Source organism: Rhincodon typus, chromosome 20 (assembly GCF_021869965.1).
Source record: "Rhincodon typus isolate 14 chromosome 20, sRhiTyp1.1, whole genome shotgun sequence".
In the NCBI taxonomy this organism is placed as follows: Eukaryota; Metazoa; Chordata; class Chondrichthyes; order Orectolobiformes; family Rhincodontidae; genus Rhincodon; species Rhincodon typus.
Genome location: NC_063351.1, coordinates 30473095 through 30494712, shown reverse-complemented (window position 1 = coordinate 30494712; position 21618 = coordinate 30473095). Strand labels below are relative to the sequence as shown.

Here is a 21618-nt window from a genome sequence, read left to right as displayed (position 1 = left end):
TTAAATGATTTAACAAATTAAAATACACTTGCTGTAACTAATTTTTCAAACCATTCCACTATGATAGGTAAAACAACTGACTAGCTTCCTTCATGCATAAGTGCCACGATCACCACTTTCAATAAAGCAAATACCTGTTCATGTTGTGGTTGCATCTCTTACATTGTAGAGTGAATCAACACAGAAAGAAGTTATTTAGCCCATCATGCCTGAGACAGCTCTCTGAAAGGGCTGTCCAATTTATCTTCCACCGCTCTTGCTTCAAAGTGTGGTACATCTTTCCTCTTGTATTTACCCAATTCTTGTTTGATAATTATTTGATTCAGACTGCTTGTACATTAATATTTTATTCTTCTCTTTGATAGATCTATGAGGACTGGGATAATTTCAAAGTAAATGACGTGCTGGAGGTTTATGGGATTTTATCAGTGGATCCAGCACTTGGTGTAATAAATGATGAGAGGTAAGGGACCATGTCACCAATACGCATGCTGTGTTCATCAACTAATGTGCAAGGATTGTTTAGTGAGCCTCTGCGATTCTTTAATTTTCATATTTCTTTCATCTGGAAGCACTTGGTCCTGCAGTAGAAATTAAAGAGGTTTCTTGTTTTCAAGGAGATCAAGAATTAGCTTTTAATTCCTCAGGTACAGGCCTCATCTGCAGGTCTCCAGCATCACAGAGATGCCAGTCTTCAGCCAATTCATCTCCCTCCATGTGACAACAAGAAATGGTTGGAGGCACTGCATACTGCAAAAAGGCTACATTCTGGTAATAGGACTGAAGGCATGCTCCAGAACTTGCTGCACCCTTACCTCAAGCTGTTCCAGTACAGCTACAATACTGACATCTACCTGACAATATAGATGATTGCCCAGGTATGTCCAATCCACAAAAAGCAGGTCAGTTCCATCCTGGCCAATTATCACCCCATCAGTTAACCCTTGATCATTAGTAAAGTTATGAAGGTGTCATCGACGGTGCTATCAAGCAGCATCTGCTCACTGATGCCCATTTGGGTTCCACCAGGGCCAGTTACTCCTGACCACATTATAGCCTTGGTTCAATCATGGACAAAAGAACTAAATTCCAGAGGCGAAGTGAGAGTGACAGCCCTTGATATCAAGGCTACATTTGAATGACTGACATCAAGAAACCTTGGCAAAACTGGAGTCAGTGGGGAAACTTTCTGCTGGTTGGAGTGCTACCTGGCACAGTGGAAGATGGTTGTGGTTGTTGGAGGTCAGTCATTCAGGACATCTTTGCATGAGTTCCTCAGGGTGATGTCCCACACCCAAACATCTTTAGTTGCTTCATCAACGACCAACCCTCACATCACAAGGTTAGAAGTAAGGATGTACAATGTTTAGCACCATTCACAACTCCTCAGCTACTGATGTCCATGTTCAATGCAGGAAGACTTGGATAATATCCAGGCTTGTGCTGAAAAGTGAAAAGTAACATTTCACACCACACAAATGCCAGGCAATGACCATCTCCAGTAAGATAGAATGTAACCATTGTCCCATGATATTCAATGGCATTACCATCACTGAATTCCCCACTAACCATATCCTGGGGCTATCATTGACCAGAAACTGAACTGGACTGGTGGTATAAATGGAGGGATATGGGCCAGGAGCAGGCAGGTGGGACTTGTTTAGTTTGGGATTATGTTCGGCATGGAGTGGTTGAACTGAAGGGGCTGTTTCCAAGCCGTATGACTCTATAAATACAGTCACTAAGAACACACCAGAGGTTAAGAATACTGGAGCAAGTAACTCACCTCCTGACTCCTCAGAATCTGTCCACCATCCACAAGGCACAAGTCAGGAATGTGATGGAATACTCCCCATTTGCCTGGATGAGTCCAGATACGACAATACTGAAGAAGCTTGACACCATCCAGGACAAAGCAGCCTCCTTGATTGGCACCAAATGCACAAACATCCACTCCCACCACCGCCAAAGCTCTTTAGACAGTACCTTCCAAACCTGCAACTGCTTCCATCTCGAAGGACAGGGGCAGCAGACACATGGGAACACCATCTTCAGCAAGCTCCCCTCCAAGCCACTCACCATCCTGACTTGGGAATTAACTGCCATTTCTTCAGTATTGTCAGGTCACAGAGTCCTGGAATTTCCTCCCTAATGGCATTGTGAGTCTACCTACAGCTTATGGACTGCAGCATTTCAAGAAAACGGCTCATCACCACCTTTTCAATAGCAACTAGGGATGGGCAATAAATGATAGTGACAACCGAGTCCTAAAAATTAAATACGATACAATGTTGATATTTGATTTGAGCATTCAGCCCCATTTGTCAGTTACTTTGCAGAGTGACTGAAGTAAAATTTTAACAGCCTATGTTTAACGTTAATGCAACCAGGCCTGCTGAATATTTCCGTTTTCCATTGCATGTTGTGTTGATTGGTTATGAAATGACAGTTTGAATTCTTCGGTTCCAATCTGAACTTAAAACCTACATTTCTCATTGAGATTTTCTCATGGAGTAGTTCAGTGCAGTGAAAAGTAGGATATGAAAGAGCTTGTTTTTTTTTAAATATAGATTTTCTTTCATACATGCTGAAACTAGAAGGAAGTCAAATCTGAAATTTGCAGACTTATTACCACTGAAGTGATAGTTAGTATGAGTTTTTTCTCCTTTTCATTGATATAGTACGAAGGATGGTTCATCAATTCTGGATCCAATTGAATGTATGGACACTATGGAGGAGCAGCGTGTTCACAGTCCTCCACCTTCATTGGTTCCAAGGCTTCATGCCATTGTGACTCTCAAACTGCAGCATGTCAATCCTTTCCTTCCTACCACCCTGAAGGATAAAGAAAGCAAGGATTGTGAGTCTCCATTTAGCTGTGTTTTTTTTAAATGTATTTGTGGTGCCTGTGTATGTGAGTTTCAGAGGCTTAGTTGTGGATCATGTGCGGACACTTAATAAAGGATGGTAGTGTGATAAATATTTCTATCTGAGACGCAAGTCCTGAGCAGCTGTAAACCGTAGATGCAACAAATGGATTTTATTAGAATGCTCTCAAGTTAGAAGTGATTTTGGTCTGTTGTAATTGTTTTTGTTGGGAAAGGCACAAATCGTAACTGCCTAAAAATAATTTGCAATTACTTACTTAGTTGAAATTAATATTATCCTTAAGTATCTTTTTCTGATTTATTATAGCTATCACAAACATTCTGCCTGATTTGTCAACAGTCAGAGCAGAGTTGCTTGGATTCCTGACACACATGTTACTGGGAGACGGTCTAGCTGCTGAATATCTTCTACTGCACTTCATATCTACAGTGTAATCATATCATCTTTATTTCCATCATTTTTGATATATGCATAATCTAGTACTTGCATTGAAATCAGACTGTAACATACTCTTTGTTGATGACATTAAAAAGACTCTGTGGCCAGTACTTGCTCCAAAGAATGTATTCAATATCACATTCTGGTGAAATTATAACCTTTTTTGAATTGGTGTACGTGTTATTTTGAGCAAAGGAAATGAGGTTTTGTAACTACATGGAGATGTGTTTCTGAATTAAAGTGTTTCATCCTTTTTAATGTAATTTCTGCAATCTGCCATGTTTATAAACAGTATACGAATGAAGATAGCAGCAATGACATTTTTCATTCTCAAGGTTATAGTTTGTTCTGTCAGTAAAAAAGATCAGTTCAAGTACAAACTTAATCTTTCCAGTGTTCAGAATCTCAATTTTCTGTGTTATTAAGCAATCTTTTCTTTACAGCATAATATGTTTGCATCGCTGAGTGGCACTGCTTCTAATTGAGGTACATTTAGTTGGTGGGGGATGGGGTTTTGTCTGAGGTTCTTCAGCTGTATCTCACGTTTTGCCCACTAATTAAGACTTCTTAAAATGTACTTTTAGTTGAATCCAGTTGAAGACAACCAACTACTTTTACGTTAGTGTGACCCCCTATTGCTTGTTTGGTTAACTTTTCTTATTGTTCCTGTGGAATGTGCAATCTTGGGTTTTTTGGGAAGATTGAAGTTGAATGTGCAGTGCCATGAGAGCTTCCGCCTTCTTTTTTGTCCCTTTAGAGTTCTCTGGCCAAAAGCAGATCAAGACACAGTACTGCAATCTCCACCCCAGATAAGACAAGCAGGCAGGTGCTGAATCAAACTTAGTGTTCAGTTTCCATTCTGGCTGTGCTGTTGGCACCTTTCTGATCCACACCAGCTATTCAGCCAACTGGCCAAACAAGGACTTTGTGTTGCTGTGGCAACATTTACTTCTGTACACCTTCTTTGCATTATGTGGCTGATCAGGATTCTCCCCTGCTCTTGCACCCTGTCATTGGTGTACATTAAGAGGATTTTCAAGTTGATGCTCAACCTGTTTGACTGTGTATGAACTCACCTTCCTTGGCCATTAAATCCTGGAGTGGGGCTCGAATCTAGGGCTTTTAGCTCAGAGGCAGGGAACGCTACCCAAAACTTCCTAACTACCACCTATGCTACTCAAATGAAGATTTGCTTTCTGGATTCCTTTTTTGAAAATCTATTTGACAGGGAGTTGATATGCACGGCTGAAACAAACAAAAGGGTGAAATGTTTTGTATTTCCTGCTTTGGATCAAGTGGGCAAAACTCTGAGGATGGTGCTAACAGCAAAATAATGTTTTATTTGTTGCCTTCGCAGTAGCTGTCAGGAATAAACACAAAGCAGAAATGGTTAGGATGTTGGGTTGTGAATGTCGTCAAAACTAGATACCTTATTTTTGCTAGATTTGTGAGAGGACAACAAGAAGCTAGTACTAGAGTGCAGAATGTGGACCACTAGCGTCTAACTTCTGTGGAGTATGCAGCTGCGGTGTGGGGGGAAATAAAGTTGAAAGAACATATTTTAAAACTTACATAGAACACGAATTCAAGGTCATGGTGCACCAGAGATATTCACTTCACAAACCGCCCAGGGACTAGAATGTGTAAACGTAACATGACTTGCATAAGAGGATTCCATCTTAACTGGATGCAAGAAGTGAGAAAATGGGGGATGGAGAGGAAGATGGCAATTAAATACAAGAATGCAGGCAGGAAGCTTTTGTAGATGTGCCAATTTTATGCATTAGATTATGTGGTTAAGAGTTACAATTGGATGTAGAAAAGTTAATTCTATATTCTCTGAGCTTTTCATCCATTCTAATAAAATGAAGCAGCTGATGAAGTACTTAATAACCTGTTTTGATCAATGTTGCAGATACTCGCGGCGTGACATTCTACCACTGGGTAAATTCACAGTAAATCTCAGTGGCTGCCCAAGGAATAACTCGTACACAAAGTGTCTTCACAGGACCATTCAGCAGCTGGTTCCCTCAGTAAGTGGTTAAATCATTTGGAGATTGGGGATTATGATTATTCAACTCTGATGATTGTCACTTTTTTGCTAAAGTTGTTTACCGCGGTTATTTGGGCCACGTAGAATTTCAGAATGTACATATTTCTGCACTAGCAGTGAAAATTATCAGGGTCCATGTATATGAGGAAGACATGCAGCCAGGGAAATGGATTTGAGGGGTTATCATGCTTTGTGGCATTCTGGATGCCTCACAAAAATGTTTGGAAATGGTTAAGAATAAGACTAGAAAGCATGTAATAATACACTAATGTGACTAAGAGCCTTGGGCTTTGAATATCATAGTGTAATACATGTTCCTGCTCAAATTAGCTTGAGAATATACACCACCAGTACAACAGTGTACTCCTGCTTTCTTCTGTTGAGGAAAAATTGACTATTTTAAATAAATAAATAATGCTAACAACTTACAGTTGGACCATCAATTGATATCTGTTTGCCAATATTCCTGTTCCAAGCTGCAATGTTTGTTTAGTTTTGTAAAGGAAGGATAAATTAGCATGATTCAACATTGACTCATGGAACCATAGAATATAGAAAGAGACCACTAAGCCTGTTGTGTCTGAAATAGCTCTTTGACAGTCTCACATTTCTGCTTTGTCTGTGTGGTCCTGTATGTTCCTCATCCTCAAAAACCTGACAAAGTGCCTTTCTAAAACTGTTTATGGAAAGAGCTTCTACCCTTGCCAGGTAGTGTTCCAGATGATAATAAAGGAGGGCTAAAAATTCTCATCTTCCCTTCAATGATCTTATCAATGATATTAAAGTTGTGACCTGTTGTCTGATGCCAGAGAGGATGGATTTTCTCTATCTACTTTACCACTTGGAAAACAGTTATTGGGACATCTAAAAATTACTTTTGTTTATTTAATTTTAAATGAGAAGACAACTTTAGGCACCAAAAGCTATGAGTCAGTGCTTGGCCTATCCTGGACAAACAAGCTGTAAAACATGTTTAAAGAGGGGGAATGATGATGGTAATGATTTCAAAATTGTTCAGTCATTACTGCTGTGAAACTGGCAGCCACTCTGAATGTCCTTGTTCAAATGTAGACTGCCAACCACGTACAGCTCAAAAGTGAGGCCATTCACCCATCATTGCTGCACCAGTCAAACAAGATCTGACGACATTAATCTGATCTTCCAGTTTTTGGCTCGGTGCTGGAGTTTGTTGCAACACAATTGAATATGTAAATACCACTGTTATAAGAGTTTGAGTCACCTCCCTTTTGGTGAGTCCAGACTCCACTGTCCTGAATGTATTATCAGACAAATAGGCTCAGTTAAAATCAGTTAAAGAATCGGTCCCATGGTATAATTTTTTCCCACTTACTTGTGGCTTACTGGTTTATGTGCTATATCAGGTTTACTTGCACCCAAGCAAATCACTGTTAGAGTGCCTTTTTTCTGTACTCTATGGTTCCATTCTGTACTACTTTTTAAACAGCTATTTCAATCTTACCTAAACAAGTTACAGTATGCCAATTGTCAGTAGTTCAGGTTGGGGAAGTTATTACAGGACATTGGAATTTTTCTGCATCTTCTATACCCAGTGGCAGCATGGACGACTCCCAGGTTTTATACTTAATATCCTTATACTGTGCCTTCTCATTGTAACTTATTTCAAACACCGAAGCAGTTCCCATTTCTCCTCAGCCTTCTACGTCATACCTTAAATCTGTGCTCCCTGGTAATTGACTTACACTAATGAAGAAGAGTGTCTCCCTACTCACCCTGTTTTGGCCTCTCATAATCTTATGCATGTCTATCAGGTCCCCTCTCAGCCTTCACTGTTGCAAGGAAAATAGCTCCAGTGTATCCAGTCTTTCCTCATATCTCAGAACTCCTCCCCCTGCCCTTTACTATGCTAAAATCAACAAAGCAAAGAATCTATCCTGTATTCTAACATTCAGAATTAACTTGTTTTTAAGTATGACTTATTCAGCAAATTATGGTCAAATATACACTATATCTTGCAGACTGAGTGGCAAATATGACCAAGACAGATCCCACACATTTTCTCAGCAGACCACCCAGACATCAATGATCACCTAGAGTCACAAAAAAAGCTTTTCAAACTCTGTCTTCCTCAGCAGGGATTTCAGTTCCTTTTATTTGAGGATTTAGCTTATGCTTTTCCTTCAACAGCATCTCTGGTTTGGCCTGCAGGAGGCCCTTCTGCTGCTTCTACCAGCAATGAATCTTCAGGCAACAGGACTCAAACTCAGAATGTCCCATGGCTTAACATGGCCAGCTAGTCAATGAATTCACCTGAGGCTCTATCCCATTGGGTTTACAAGGCTGCATTCCAGCATCTAATCACTGGCACAATCCCAGTTCTCCAGCTGTGCCTGACTACTCACCTCTCAATATCATGGAGCAAACATTTACTTCAGCTTCACTGAGCTGATTGTTGCTCCTGAGCTTTCTTCAATTTCCCAATTCACAGCTGTGCTGAACAGATGTTTCTGCAGCTTCTGTGAGCTAGCACTGCTCTGGGGCTTTTGTTGAACTACATCTGCATGGGGCAATTACTGCTCTTGGGCTTCGCAGAGTCCCACTTCCCCAGCTGCACTGATCTATTAAGTGCCACTGCTCAACTGAATCTTGTGCCCTGGGTTCCTTCATGTGCCCACTCCAGCTACCATGGTCAAGTTTTTGTGCCAAAACCGTAGTCACCTAAGGAATTTTTCATATCAAATAGCAAGCACACCACCTGCTGCCTCTGGCCAAGTCTTTTTTCTTCTTCAGCTGTCACAAGAGACCTGAAAGTGAACCATGAATAGCCTGTCTTGTGCTTTGCTCTGCCCTTTCCCTCATTATTAGGTATTTGTTTTAAAGTTTTTTTTTGATATTTCAGCTTTTCCCTTGATCTTGTGATTGTCATAAACATTCATTTCACTCTCTGTAAAACTTCCAAGTCAACGATAATTGGTGCATTTTGTATCCTGGTTTGCAGTCTGTAAGAATACATCAGTGTAATTGGCTGATTACTCTGCTTGATGATATCACTGTTGAAATCACCTTGGCTTGGCAGCTAATTCAAATTAATATTTGAAAATAGAGAATCCAAAAATCTACTGGATACGCTAGATTTTTGTGGTCAGCTTTCTTTAAGGTCAGTGGGGAGCACTGTCTCTATCACTGACTATTAAATCTGAACCATTGTGCTGTGAAAAATCCATGAACTGGTCTTTATTGCTTTAAAATGTTGGCATAATCTGGACAGAATCACAAAATAAATTGTTTGAAATGTTCACAACTAGGTGTGGTGCAAATCTAAGAATAGTAGCGTGTGTTATTTTCTCTAATTCACACATCATTATAGTTTGTAATTAAAACAAAAGTATTTTTTTTAAATGGTAATGATATTTAACGAATTGTTTTATTTTTCTTAAGTCATTGCTTACTGTCAAGTCTACTCAAATGGGAGCTTTGTTTACATTCCCAATTAATTTTAATTTTGTGTTTTGTAGTCCTATTGTCTACCCATGACTCTCAACAACATGAACACCCTACAGTTTATCCCACATAAAGACTACACTGCAAACCGCCTTGTTACTGGAGTACTGCAGCTGGCCAGTAATACTTCACTCATGTTAGATGAGACGTTATTGGAACAAGGGCAGCTGGATGCTACAGGTCAGAACTAAACTTTACAGTTTGCATCAAATTTTACCGCCAGTGTGCTTGCTGAGCTATCTTTGTTTAACTGGAGTAGTGGTGTTGTTTCAAATGCTGATGTGAACCTTGATGAACAACTGAATAACTTACACACCCCCTAATCTGGGAACTAGTATAGGAAGGACTCAAGAGCAGGAGGATGAGAAGATTTTGTGGAATGACAGGACAGACTAAAATTAAAGGTTATGAGGTCAACACAATTCCCTGTAAAGCAGCCAAACTACCCAAAGCAGTCTTTTAGACTGACTACACCCCCAGATTGAATTAATCATCAACTCAAGTTTCTGCCAATTGTACCAGTTCGAGCCCTTTTGAAAAGACTTTTGAAATTAAGCTTTCTTTTCTTTAGACACAGGGCACTATTAAGCACCTTTGTCAAAATGTTAAAAATATTGAATTCACTAATAGGCTACAGCACTTCACTGAAACAGCAGAATGGTTATGTGTACCTATGAAAAGTTATTTTATTCATTTAAACTTGAGTTACATCTGGTGGATCAGACCCATATCCCTATATAAACATATATATTATATATTATGTTGCGGTAAATGTGTTTGTGGTGACATTAATAAAACTGGAGCTATTTACTACTCTTGAATATTTAGATAATGATTTTTAATGAAAGGGGGCAAAGAAATGAATGTCCTAAAATGCTGCTGGGTGACTTTGTCTGTAGTTAGTAAATGAGCCATAATTAACAAGGCAAGTGGTATGTTGTCCTTGATTGGGAGTACAGGAATGGAAGTGTTGGGAACGTTGTACAAGCTTTTGTTGATTTAGTTGGAGTTGGTTTAAATTTGATAGGTACTGCTGCAGTTACTTGAATGCATTACTCTTACAAAATAATAGAACATTAACTTTATTTTGCACTCTTAGATTTCTAAACCTGAAGCAGTAGTAATTGACCTGCCATATAAACCATGTCATACATGATCACTGTAAATGGCCAATTTTTCACAGGTGTCCGAAATGTGACAGCACTTGGTAATTTGATTACCTGGCAGAAGGTGGACTATGACTTCAACTACCACCAGATGGAATTCCCTTGCAATATTAATGTACTCATCACTTCTGAAGGAAGATCTCTCTTACCGGTACATGTACTCTGTGGATGTGTCTCTTTGTACACCTCATGTATATGTCACATGCCATGTTCTTTTTGATTTTTGTCCTAAACAAGTTGTGTGTAATGCATCAGTGATTTTTTTCTCACAGCAATTAATATTCTATTATCAATGCCATATCCATTAATTAAGTTTGACTTATAAGAAAGTCTTTTGCGCTTCCAAATTTTTGAATCAACATTAATCATTAATATTCCATTTTATAACAAAACTTAGAAGATTTTATTAAAGGATACTGGTAATACTTTTTTAATTGCAAGTGCTTCACTTTACACAAGCCATTTTACCTTTATTGGTGGACTAAAACACTTAGCAAGTTTAATCTTTAAAAAGACTCAAACACTCTCTTGATCTTAGAATTAGCCCAGCAGGCTGAACATGACGCATGATAGATTCAAGGTCCCTATAAAATTTGGAGGTTTTGTGATTCATGACTCAAAATATCTTGAGTAATTAATAAAAATCTCTTTACTAATTTACAGGGATGTGAAAAATTTAAAAATAAAGATTAATTTCTCAATTTAATGTTTTAATTGCATTTGTAATTGCAACTACCATTTCAAGTTTGTTTTGTTAGTGACGTTATAAGCACAGCTATTATAGACAAACTCAAACTGACCTGTTTATTCTGATCGCTTCTATCAGAGCTTATCTTGACAGACAATACAATCATTCTGAAGAAGAGTCTTACCAGATTTGAAATGTTAATTCTGTTTCTGTCTCTGTCTCAATAGATGCTGAGTTTCCCAGCATTCTCTGTTTCTTTCATATTTCCAGCTTCCATAGTATTTTGTCTTGATACAATAATTCATGGATTTAGACAGTGCAGAAAAGGCCTTTTGGCCCATCGAATCTGCAGCACCATAACTACCCCTAAAAGTGCATTAATCCTAATTTCCTGCACTTGTCCCATATCTTTGAATGTTATGATATTTGAAATACTCATCCAAATATCTTTTAAAGGTTGTAAGGTTTCCACCCTCCATCCCCTACCTTTCCAGGCCGTGCATTCCAGATTCCCGCCACCTGCAGACTGAACATGTTTTTCCCCAAATCCCTTCTGAATCTCCTGCCCATTATTTATACTCTCTGGTGATCGACCCCTAGACCAATTCCATCCTTTGAGCCTATGAGCTCTTTACTTTATGTTTCACTTCATAATGCTGTAGTTCACTTTTCTTGATTCCTTTCTGTTAATGCTTTGTAAGGCACTATTTGAATATCATGGAATGAAATATAGTGACCTCATAACTAAACAAATGCATATGACAACCTAGCAAAAGGAGTGAAGTTGTAAGTATCATTTTCAGTCATAATGTGTAGTGTATATCTTTATCATGTGCATTAATGTTGCTAATAAAAACGTTATGAATTATTAAAGTGCAGGTTGTTATAAAGTGGGACATGAGAATATTTTTAAAATTGCTTTTTTTCTTGGTGTCCATTCCAGTGCTGTCTTGTGAAATTTATGTAAACAACCTTTTTCTCTGATTTATAGTCTGACTGCCAAGTCCATCTACAGCCTCAGATGATTCCTGCCAACATTGACGAGTATATGACTAACTTGCAAACAGCTGTAGTGCCATCCATGCTCAAGAAATTTCGCATATATCTGAGTTTACTGAAACTGATGGACTACAGTATATCAGATGATGTGACCAAGGTTTGGTGGTTTCTTTTATTTTTGATGAAGGCTATATTTCAAATTCTGTAGGTGGTTGCATGTTTCAGTCTTTAATTCGCTATATTGTAGGCAGTGGAAGAAGATTTTGTGGAGATGAGGAAGAGTGATCCTCGGAGCATAACTGCAGAAGACCTCCATCAGTTGCTTGTTGTCGCAAGGTAAATAATGTGATGATGAGATATGAAGTGGCTTATTTCCTTATTTGGAACTCTTCACAACAAAACGTTAAACAGTTAATCACTTCTGTTTCCTCACTTGTAATGTTTCAGTTTAAGAACTGCCAGATTCTGAACAAACTCTTACTGAGAGCATGAGTAAAGGTTTGGTTTGACTGTGGAAACTCAGTTGCTCTTTCGAGCTTGCTCCTTTCTCTCTTTCTGTTCCTCGGGCACTGTCTTTCAGTCATTGTTTCAGAAAGGCTTGACATCTGTTTCTTGTTATCTTTGTTAAAACATTTGCATTGTTTGTGTGATGATACTGGGATGGAGGAAGTTGCAATGCAAACGTTGGAACGAAGCCAAAGATTTTAACTTCACAATATTTTGTAAGGGTGTCAGTCAATGAAGAAAGGAGTAAATGAATGGGATAATGCAGTAGGATTTTAGGTATTGAGAGAGGTTGAGTAATAGGAGGACAACAAGGAGATCATTGGAACCTAAGAACAGTAGCAGGTCATTCAGCCCCACCAGTCAGTTTCATCATTTAATGAAATCATAGCTGATCTGTGGCCTAACTGCAAATATCTGCCATTGGCTCATATCCGTAATAACCTCTGCTTAAAAAAAATTTATTAAATTCCATTAGTTTTATGTCACAAGTACTCAAATGAGTAGTGAAAAGTTTACACTTTGCCACTTATGGTGCCATCTTAAGTGCCAGGTACCTAGGTACAGATTCTTCAGGACAAGTTCTTAAAGAAAAAATAAAAAATTAGAAAAATAACAAAATCAAACATCCAGTATTACCGACTATAGGAATAAGTTAGAAAATTGAAAAATAACAAGTTCAGAACGACAGTCTTTCCAATGCAGTTCACGCTGGAACCTGAGCGTTTCCATCTTTTTTTCATTGTCAGTTCTAATAATTGTTGTATTGTCTGGTTTGAGCTTTCCTGATGATAACTTGATGATATTTTTAAGACAGTATAGCTCGTCGTAAAGTTTGTAGGAAAGAAAAAGGCATTAGTACCTACCATAGTGAGTTTGGCCTTGTATCTTCAGTACCCAATTAGACCCTTATAACGGTCACATTTTTGGATTTTTTGAGGAATTAGCAGTTAAGCATTGATTTAATTTTGCATTTGCTTTCTGCTAGCTTAGGAACTGAATGTTTCATCCCATTAAGATAACCAGACTGAGAAATAATTTAACAATAGAGTTAATTAGGATGGGAAGAATTTGGTGTAAGTGTTCAAGATATAATAATCCTTTCAGTTTACCTATTGTAAAAAGTTTCATTATTGAACTAATAGCTTAAGAACATTAAAAGCTAACTTTAATTTACTTTAAAAGGTTGGTGTCACTGAGTGCTGGCCATGTGACCTTATCACGAGAGAGATGGCAGCGAGCAAAGCAGTTGGAGGTTCTACGCAAAAGCAGGCTGCAGCAGCAAACCCATGTAAATGGCAATGAACCTTAATGATGGACAGTCTTTAAAATTCAAGAGATTATCGAACATGCATCAGTGGGCTTTATTTAAATTTGAAGAACTTACATTCCTTCTCAGCCCACCTGCCAAATCATCTGTCATCAGGTTGAGGAAAAACAAGTTTTTCCCCTCTTTATAGATCATTTGTATCAGATTTTCTTACAGAAATTTCTTAAATCTAAATTCTACTTTATTTCTAATTTGTGTTGCTTGAACTGCATTTTAGTTGAATGCATCCATTTGTGAAAATATCTTCTACATTCCTCTACCATATAATTCTCAAATACAAACTATTTTTGTAATTTTGTAAACTACATTTGCATAACATTGTACTCGTTTAAAAATTGCCTTTTTTTTAAAAAAGTGAACTATGAAGATTTCAACAGCTCTTACATTATTTCTCTCTTCTTGAAATGATTAATCTCATTGTGAGACAGGGATGAAGTTCTAGTAATGTCTGAATATCCAGATCTAAACTTGTACAGGGACATTGGAACAAACAGTCAATCAGTTTGTTTACATCACAGATTTAACATGGACAACTTTTTGTTTGATCAGACGGGCTAACTTCTAACACTGAAGCGTTCCCTTATTTATCACTTTTTTGATATTAGTGCTCAGAGTTTACTGGGTATTTAAATTACGTAGAAGCTGCCTTCAAACCATAACTGTATTTTTGCATCTATTTGAAAATATGTTTCTTAATTCAGTGAAGTGTCGACCAGCAATTTATACTAATTGCAAATCAAACGTGCAATTTGGCACATCTGATGCAGTGGGATAGAACTCCTGATGGGGCAGATGGGCTGAAATGGCCTTCCCTTTGTCCATTCTTTGACCTTATTCAATTATGTAGAATATGTGCATCTGGTAACAAGTGAAGTTAAATTAGTAGTTTGTAGACTTGTGTATGAATAAGCCAGGTTGTATCATTTGGTTCAAATTAAGCCTGCTCTGACAGGCTTAAACTTTGGAGCAGCCTTAAACATTTTGACCATTTGATTCAATTGGTGTATAAATACACCCATTTTTTCACTTTTAATCTGAGTTGGTGGATTATGAGAAAAGGCAGTGCATTATCAGTTAGAACTACTCCATGGTATAATTTTTCACCACTTGGTTGTAGTTTATATGCTAGATCAGGATTAGTTGCACCTGAACAAATCATTTTTAAAGTACCTTAAACATTCTGTATTAGTGGATTGGATGGTTAAGATTAACTTAAAAAAATACAGCATGCCAGTTGTCAGGAATTCAGGTTAAGGAAGTCATTGCAGGACAGTAGAACCTATCTTCTATGCCCACTGGCAGCATGGACTACTCCCAGGATTGATACTCAATTTTCCTGTGCTTTGCCCCAACATTGTGATTTATTTCAAACCCTGAACAGCTTCCATTCACCAGTGCAAGACTGTAAATCTGGAGCAATTTTAAGTAGCTTGGTTACCTTGAACTAGGAACTGTATTAGAAATGTCCAAACTTCAATAATAACGGGCCCTTACAGCTCACAGTGAAGGAGAGTAAATCAAGCACAACTGGCTTCATGCAAAGGTCTGTAGAGACCAGTTTCATCATCTCACATTGATGTGCTTCCCAACTCTTAAACCTGTTGTGTATTTAATGTATTTTTATAGCAGATGGACTAAACTTCAATATCAATTGAATTGGAACTTTTCCAGCTGATGACAGCCAAGTTCCAATTTAACTTTTTTAAAATATGCATGGAGTCAGTTTTACATTCGCCTAATGGAAAATATTGGTTTTGGGGAACTGAATTTAGGCATTAAGTATTCTGGTACAGTTAGAGATAGTGTTCATCCATCTTTTCTCGGTGTCAACAATATCCCTTAAGCGCCTTTCTCCGGAACCTGTACAATGTACTGAAGCAAAGCATATTACAGTTGTGCCTTCCTGACCCTTTTCAGCAAGCAGCTGTTATTTAATAGTAAGTGAAGTCACGAATTACATCAAGAAACTTTAAAAGCATTACTGCATTTGAGGATTAATTGGCATGGTGCGCAAAACAGATTTAGTAAACACCAAAGCTTTGAAGCCTTACATCCAGAGAATTCAAGGTAAAGTTAATGTATCGAGCATTTTTCCCCAAAAGTGTTTACTGAAAATTCCAAATGATTCCATCTTTAAAAGAGCAGTTTTTTTGTGTTGTAATGGCTTTGCTCAAGAAACTCTCATTTGCGCTCAAGGTGCTTTCCTTGATTGTTTTGCCCCCAAGGTTTCCAGTGTTCCATTTAACAAAGTAATATGGTTGAATAAAGTCAGTCTTTGTTACCTTTTCAAATATACTGACTTCTGGATTTGGTTGGTTTGGAGTTCAGAGCGGTTGTTAATAATTTTGATTAATTCAGAAGAGTTGGTACAGAAACAGATTGCCTTTTGCATTATGATTTTGAGTACTGTGTTCCTGAATTTAAAAAAAAAAACATTTGAGCTGACTTTGGTACATAGTTACTTAAGAGATGCACTGCCATTTTTTTTTTAAGTTTCTGCTATTCTCAAATAATTCTGCGACATTGTTAAAATTTTGGATAGTTCCAGGTTTCTCTCAAAAACACGTGTAATTAAAGGGTGGGATAAATCTGCATTTTCAGCAAAGAATTGTGAGGCAAGTGATTTTTTTTCCATGTGATCTTTGAAGATTTCTGTACAGTGATCATCAGGGATATTTACTGTAAATTACTGTTTCTTAAACAAATTAAAAGCTACTTTTTTTAAACTTTGATTCCTTTGGGGTGGTAATGGTCTTTATCAGAATTTGAAAAGATTAGAACCTGAATGGCCCCGTGTCACAAGATCCTCACTTCATGGCTTGCTTATTGCCAAATTAGCTGATGTTGAAATTGGCATCGGTCACCTGAGCTCTGGAGGAAAGTAATTCAAACATAATGCCTTCTCCCAGTAGGGATACTTGTATGGAATCATTGTTGAATCAAAACTTAATGCTGTGTTCAAAAAGTGGGCCTGTCACCTTCCACCCTCCACCAGGTCCTTTCATGACACTGATTGGAAATGGCTGTGCTAAAAGCAAACACCTCACTTCCTCTCTGGCTTACTATCAACAATCCCTTTGCCTAACTTGTTTCCACCTTTGCTTTGGACTCAGTCTCCACTTATCCACTCACTCATTCCTTTCCTCCTGGCATCAAGATAAAGACAGCTTTTCATGGATCCTATCAGTTCTGAAGGTAGTCACTGGACTCAAAACATGAACTCAGTAAGTCTCAGAGATAGTAAGAACTACCACTGCTGGAGTCAGATAACAGTCTGGAGCTGGAGGGACACAACAGGCCAGGCAACATCAAAGGATTGCCCAGCAGGTCTTGCAGCATTTGTATAGAGAAAGCAGAGTTTCTCCAGTGTTGTTTTTCTTTTGGATCAGGTATAGGTGGTATTTTACCCTTCAGTTACCATTGCTTGAATTAGCTTTCTATTCCAAATTAAATTCCATCAGCTGTTACAACGGAAATGGCATTGATGTGACCAGAACATTGTCCAGGCTACTGCATTACTATTCCCAAGAACCTTACAATTATGCTATAATTATTCACCATCAATGAAACAATAAAAGGTAGTCAAACCTAAGGTTGTGGCTGAAAGAACTTCAAATATATCCTGGGACTCTCAATCAGCCTCCAATAGGTGCAACCATTTTTCCTTCTGCCAAGATGACTCCAACCATTGGAAAGCTCTCCCATCCCAAGGTACTCCAGTTTGATGAGGGCACTTCTACTGTGGAGGTTATCAGATTAATTATGAAATTAACACACTGCTGCAAAAAGTTGATTTGAAATAAACTTTGCACGTCTATTCTGAGAATGCAACCTTGTAAACCAACACTTCTAAAATATGTCACTGTTTACTTTAACCGAGGATGACCTGAACAACAGTTGGTTGGATTATGTCCATTGTAGGTAGATACCTTTTCCTCATCTGCCAGTGATGCTACCAAACATCTTCCCCTTGTGTCAACAGTGCATAATCACCACTCCCCTTGACACTAGGGGAGGAAATGACACTTCCCCATTTTGCTCCCTGTGCAACCATGGCCCCAAGCAATTCTTCCAGGTGGAGCAGTGATTTACCGGTTTTACTCCAGTTTTAGTGTACAACTTGTGTTGTGCAGTGTGGTATCCTTCACATTGGGAAAATAAATGTAAATTAACCACATTTGCAGAACACCAAGTCAATTCGTAAGCACAATACCAAACTACTAGTCACGTATCACTTTAATTCTTCACTCAGTTCCTACTGACCTCCATAGTCCCTGCAGTGTTCCATCAAAGCTCAATGGCACTTTATGGGCTTCCAGATTCACTATCAAACTGTCATATCTGACTGTTTTAGTTTCTCAGTCGTAATCAAGTCACTGATTCTGCTTTACCACCTGTTTTCTTCACTTGACCCATTATCATCCTGTTGTTTTGCAACATCGTGTCTTTTGACATTCTTGCACCCTATCCCAGACATAACATATTTTTCTATCCTCTCAGCCCTTTCCCCATTTCTCTGAACTTGCTTTAAACTAATTCAGATCAAAGATGATTGACCAGAATCATTAATTATTTCTCTCGATTGATCCTGGGTAGTTTGTTTTTTCTTCAAAAAACCTACATCTCCGTCTCATCCACTTTTGTCTTCTTCAATGGTACACCAAAGGCTAGTTGTGCACATCTTAGCCAGTGTGTTGAAACGTGCAGTGACCACTAAATAAATGGATGAATTTTAGCTTTGACACGTGCAGAGGAAAAAATACAAACATATGTTTTGCTTTATTTTTTATTAAAATAATGTACATCCCTCATGTCAAAATACATTGGAGTATATCTGCTTTGAAGCATATGTGAATGGTTTTTAAACATTCCAAAGAAACCACACTGTGACAAAACAACATGAATAAATATGCACATTTAAATATTTAAAAGTGATAATACCAGGAGTTTATTACAGGAATAAATGGTTTAATTTGCTTAGAAATTCTCTGCAACAGAGACTAATATCAAATCACAATTAAGACAATGTTCAGGAACTTGCTTTTTATGTCACGTTAACAATCTAGCTACAGTACATCTATGGAAAATACAGGCACTAGCTATAGGATCCTATTAATGCGACATCAGATTGAAATCAAGCTTTCTCAAGCCCCTTCACTTAGCTGTGGGTAAACTTTCATTAGGACCTTTTTTTTTCAGTAATGAGACAAATCAAGGAAAATAATACTCATTTTCTTGGTAATTTAGACAATGGTGTAATACTTCAGTGAAGTTATCAAGATATTCAAGTCCCTTGAACTGGAGCTATTACGTATGGTATCTAAGAATTGAGAAGTAATCAATAAATTGAAACCTCTTTATGGAGTGCTTTGTTCAGTCTAAATCTATTCTCCCCAACCCTGTGGCAGTTTCCCTGTACGGCAGAGAAGACAAACTACACCAAAATACACCTCACTATCCCACTAATACAATTCAGTGCAACACAAACTAACTGCAAGTTCTTAAGTTGTGTGGCATGATGTGTTTACGTTACATGTAGCATAAAAACTCCCCTCTAGTTATACAGTAGATAAAGCCATCTGGAACATTTTGGGTTAGCCCATTACAATTAACTAGGATTACAAATGGCCCTGGCCTAATATGTACTACCACAATTAATATTGCACATTGGCCTGTTCAGTAGTTAGTGCTGCAGTAGCTTAAACAAAAAGATCCAGGATTACCCAGATTCATTTACACTGACCATCAAAAAACCTCAAATGCCTTGTTAAAGGCAGCATACAAAATTACAGATCATTTTAAAGGGCACCTGGTCTTGGGTCATAACTTTAAAAATATTAAATCTAGTCAAGGTTGGAAAGGACCCATCAGTAGCTAAATTTGGATTATCCTGGTCCGACACTGTGTAAACATATCGGTCAGTTGCGGATGCTGCCCTTCGTTTCCACTATCAGGAGTGCGCTGAACTTTTCCCACTGCAAAGTTTACCCCCTGAAGCAGTCCTGCTTGGGTCATGCTTGCTACCTGGACCATAGAGCTTCGGATCTTAGCAAATGGTGAAACAGCCCTGCTCCCCGAGTCATCTGCTGCTGAGGGAGTTGCTTGTAAACCAGTCTCCACGTCAGGTGAATGGAGTACACAGGTTGAACTGTTATCAGATGACACAGCAGGTTCTATTGAAAGTAACGACTGATTCGAGGTAGCTGAGGGTACATCCAGCTTGGAGGGTCTTGATAAAAGTGGTTCCACCATCTCTGGTTCAGATTTAGTGCCCAAGATAGTATTGCTTTGTTCAAGTTGTTGCTGACGGAAAGCATAGTTTCCAACAGGAGCCTCTGGATCTTTGTGCTGTGCATCTTGGATAAACTGGTGACAGTAAACATCAGTGGGAGTGTTGAAATCCACCAGGATACCTTCATCCGCATTTGGTGCTTTGCCAGAAAGCTGGACATCAATCATGTCTTTACTCATATGTTCAGAATCACACTGAGCTATGTGCATTTCTGAAGGATTACTTGGAATACTAAAATCTGAACTGCTAATAGATTGCGATCGACTGCCTAATCGTGACCGAGGTCCTGTAACAACAATACCACAACTGGGAAGAACATAATCGCACTGCCCTACATCTTCAGAGTCTGTCAGCTGACATTCATCATCTGATTTCGAATTGGAGAGGAAACCATCTGATGCAAAAGAGTCCGAGTTGGAAGAGATCTCTATGTCAGAATCAGAATCGTCTTTAGAGACTACCACTGGTGAATCAGAGCTCCCCAAGCTACTATCAGACTTCCACAGATTCACTCGCAGGTTTGGTCTTAAGAAATTGACCTTCATCTCTGGCTTTGGAAAGTTGCCAAGTTTGCGAAGGCTTCCAATGCTCACGTTGGATTTTGTTTGCTTTACTTTTTGATTGAGAGAAGAAAACTTGTTCATAAGAAAGTTCTTGCCTTGAGTTAGGCTTGTACTGCTTGAAGCTTGACTCTTGGATCGGATGCCAAGGATATCTTCATGTGGTTTACTGTGCTTCCTGCAAGACAATGTAGAATTCACTCATTCCCTTCACAGTCAAAAAAAAAAAAAACTTTATTCAAAAATATTACCTCTAAGCCAAGAGAAACCTAGCAATCAGAAAAATACGTTAATGAATTTACACTGCAAACTTTTGCAGTAGTCAGTATATCAACTTTCCCATCGCTTGAGTGGGCTGTGCCAAACTAGATTGTTTTAATTTAGGTAGAATTGTATTTCAATACCAAATCCAACAGTTTGTTTCTTGAAGCCCCTACAATAATGAAGTCCCAAGCAAACGAGATGGATTTCTTTGGGAAAAGAAATCCCTCCCCCCCCACCCGGGACATTAGTACAGATGGAGGCACATTTCTTCGACAATTCAGTGACCGGCAACAATCTGACCACTCAAAATAATACAAGCTGCGAACACAATGTCATGCCTGACATGTAAACTGCAAGAATGACTTCAGAAAATTGATTAAGACTCCCTATCTTCTAAAATATTTAACTCATGGATTCCTGAGGCAGATGAGAAACAAGACTCCAATCTGAACAGAAAGCAACCATGTTGGAAGCAGGGAGCATTCATCAACCAAGTACATTTCATTGGGAAAGACCGCCACCAGGTGACCTGTTTCTACACTGACCTGAGGTGAACCCTTCCCCTTTAACACTGGTGTAGCTCATTTATTAGAGCTGTGCTCAAATGAGATGGATCAGATCATGTAAAAAAGACATGGGAACACATAAGTTCCCCTCCTTATTACTCACTACCCCAAACTGGAAATGTTCCTTTATTACTGTTGGAAAATCATGGAATACCTGACTAATGACTGTCAACTTTTGGTCAACTAATAGTACTTGCAGTGTTGTAAAAGGCAACAGCTCAACATCTCAGCCTTCTCAAGTGGAATTAGAAATTGGCAATAAATGCTACTAGCCACATCCAGTGAACAAAGAGACAGCAACAAGTTCTTTTGTGGAACTCCAATGATATCATAAATGTTAGAAATTACACTTGTGGTGGTCTACCGTTAAGGAATCATGTAGAGGGTTC

General features: G+C 38.4%; 2 protein-coding genes across 2 annotated transcripts in view; one reads left to right on the top strand and one right to left on the bottom strand.

Moving 5' to 3' along the window:
* The window catches only part of LOC109912025 (minichromosome maintenance complex binding protein), a 31926-nt gene extending 15649 nt beyond the window's left edge, over window positions 1–16277 (top strand). The window contains exons 8-16 of the mRNA XM_020511403.2: window positions 366–463; window positions 2682–2860; window positions 3196–3319; window positions 5243–5360; window positions 8875–9040; window positions 10044–10177; window positions 11706–11870; window positions 11961–12049; window positions 13403–16277. Of these exons, the coding sequence (XP_020366992.1) occupies window positions 366–463; window positions 2682–2860; window positions 3196–3319; window positions 5243–5360; window positions 8875–9040; window positions 10044–10177; window positions 11706–11870; window positions 11961–12049; window positions 13403–13529 (1200 nt within the window). The 3' untranslated portion in view covers window positions 13530–16277. The remainder of the gene's footprint in view (window positions 1–365; window positions 464–2681; window positions 2861–3195; window positions 3320–5242; window positions 5361–8874; window positions 9041–10043; window positions 10178–11705; window positions 11871–11960; window positions 12050–13402) is intronic.
* A 2040-nt stretch (window positions 16278–18317) lies between these two features.
* Window positions 18318–21618, bottom strand: part of LOC109912024 (phosphatidylinositide phosphatase SAC2) — a 55007-nt gene continuing 51706 nt past the window's right edge. Inside the window, exon 13 of the mRNA XM_048609026.1 lies at window positions 18318–20577. Coding sequence (XP_048464983.1) covers window positions 19422–20577 — 1156 coding nt within the window. The 3' untranslated portion in view covers window positions 18318–19421. The remainder of the gene's footprint in view (window positions 20578–21618) is intronic.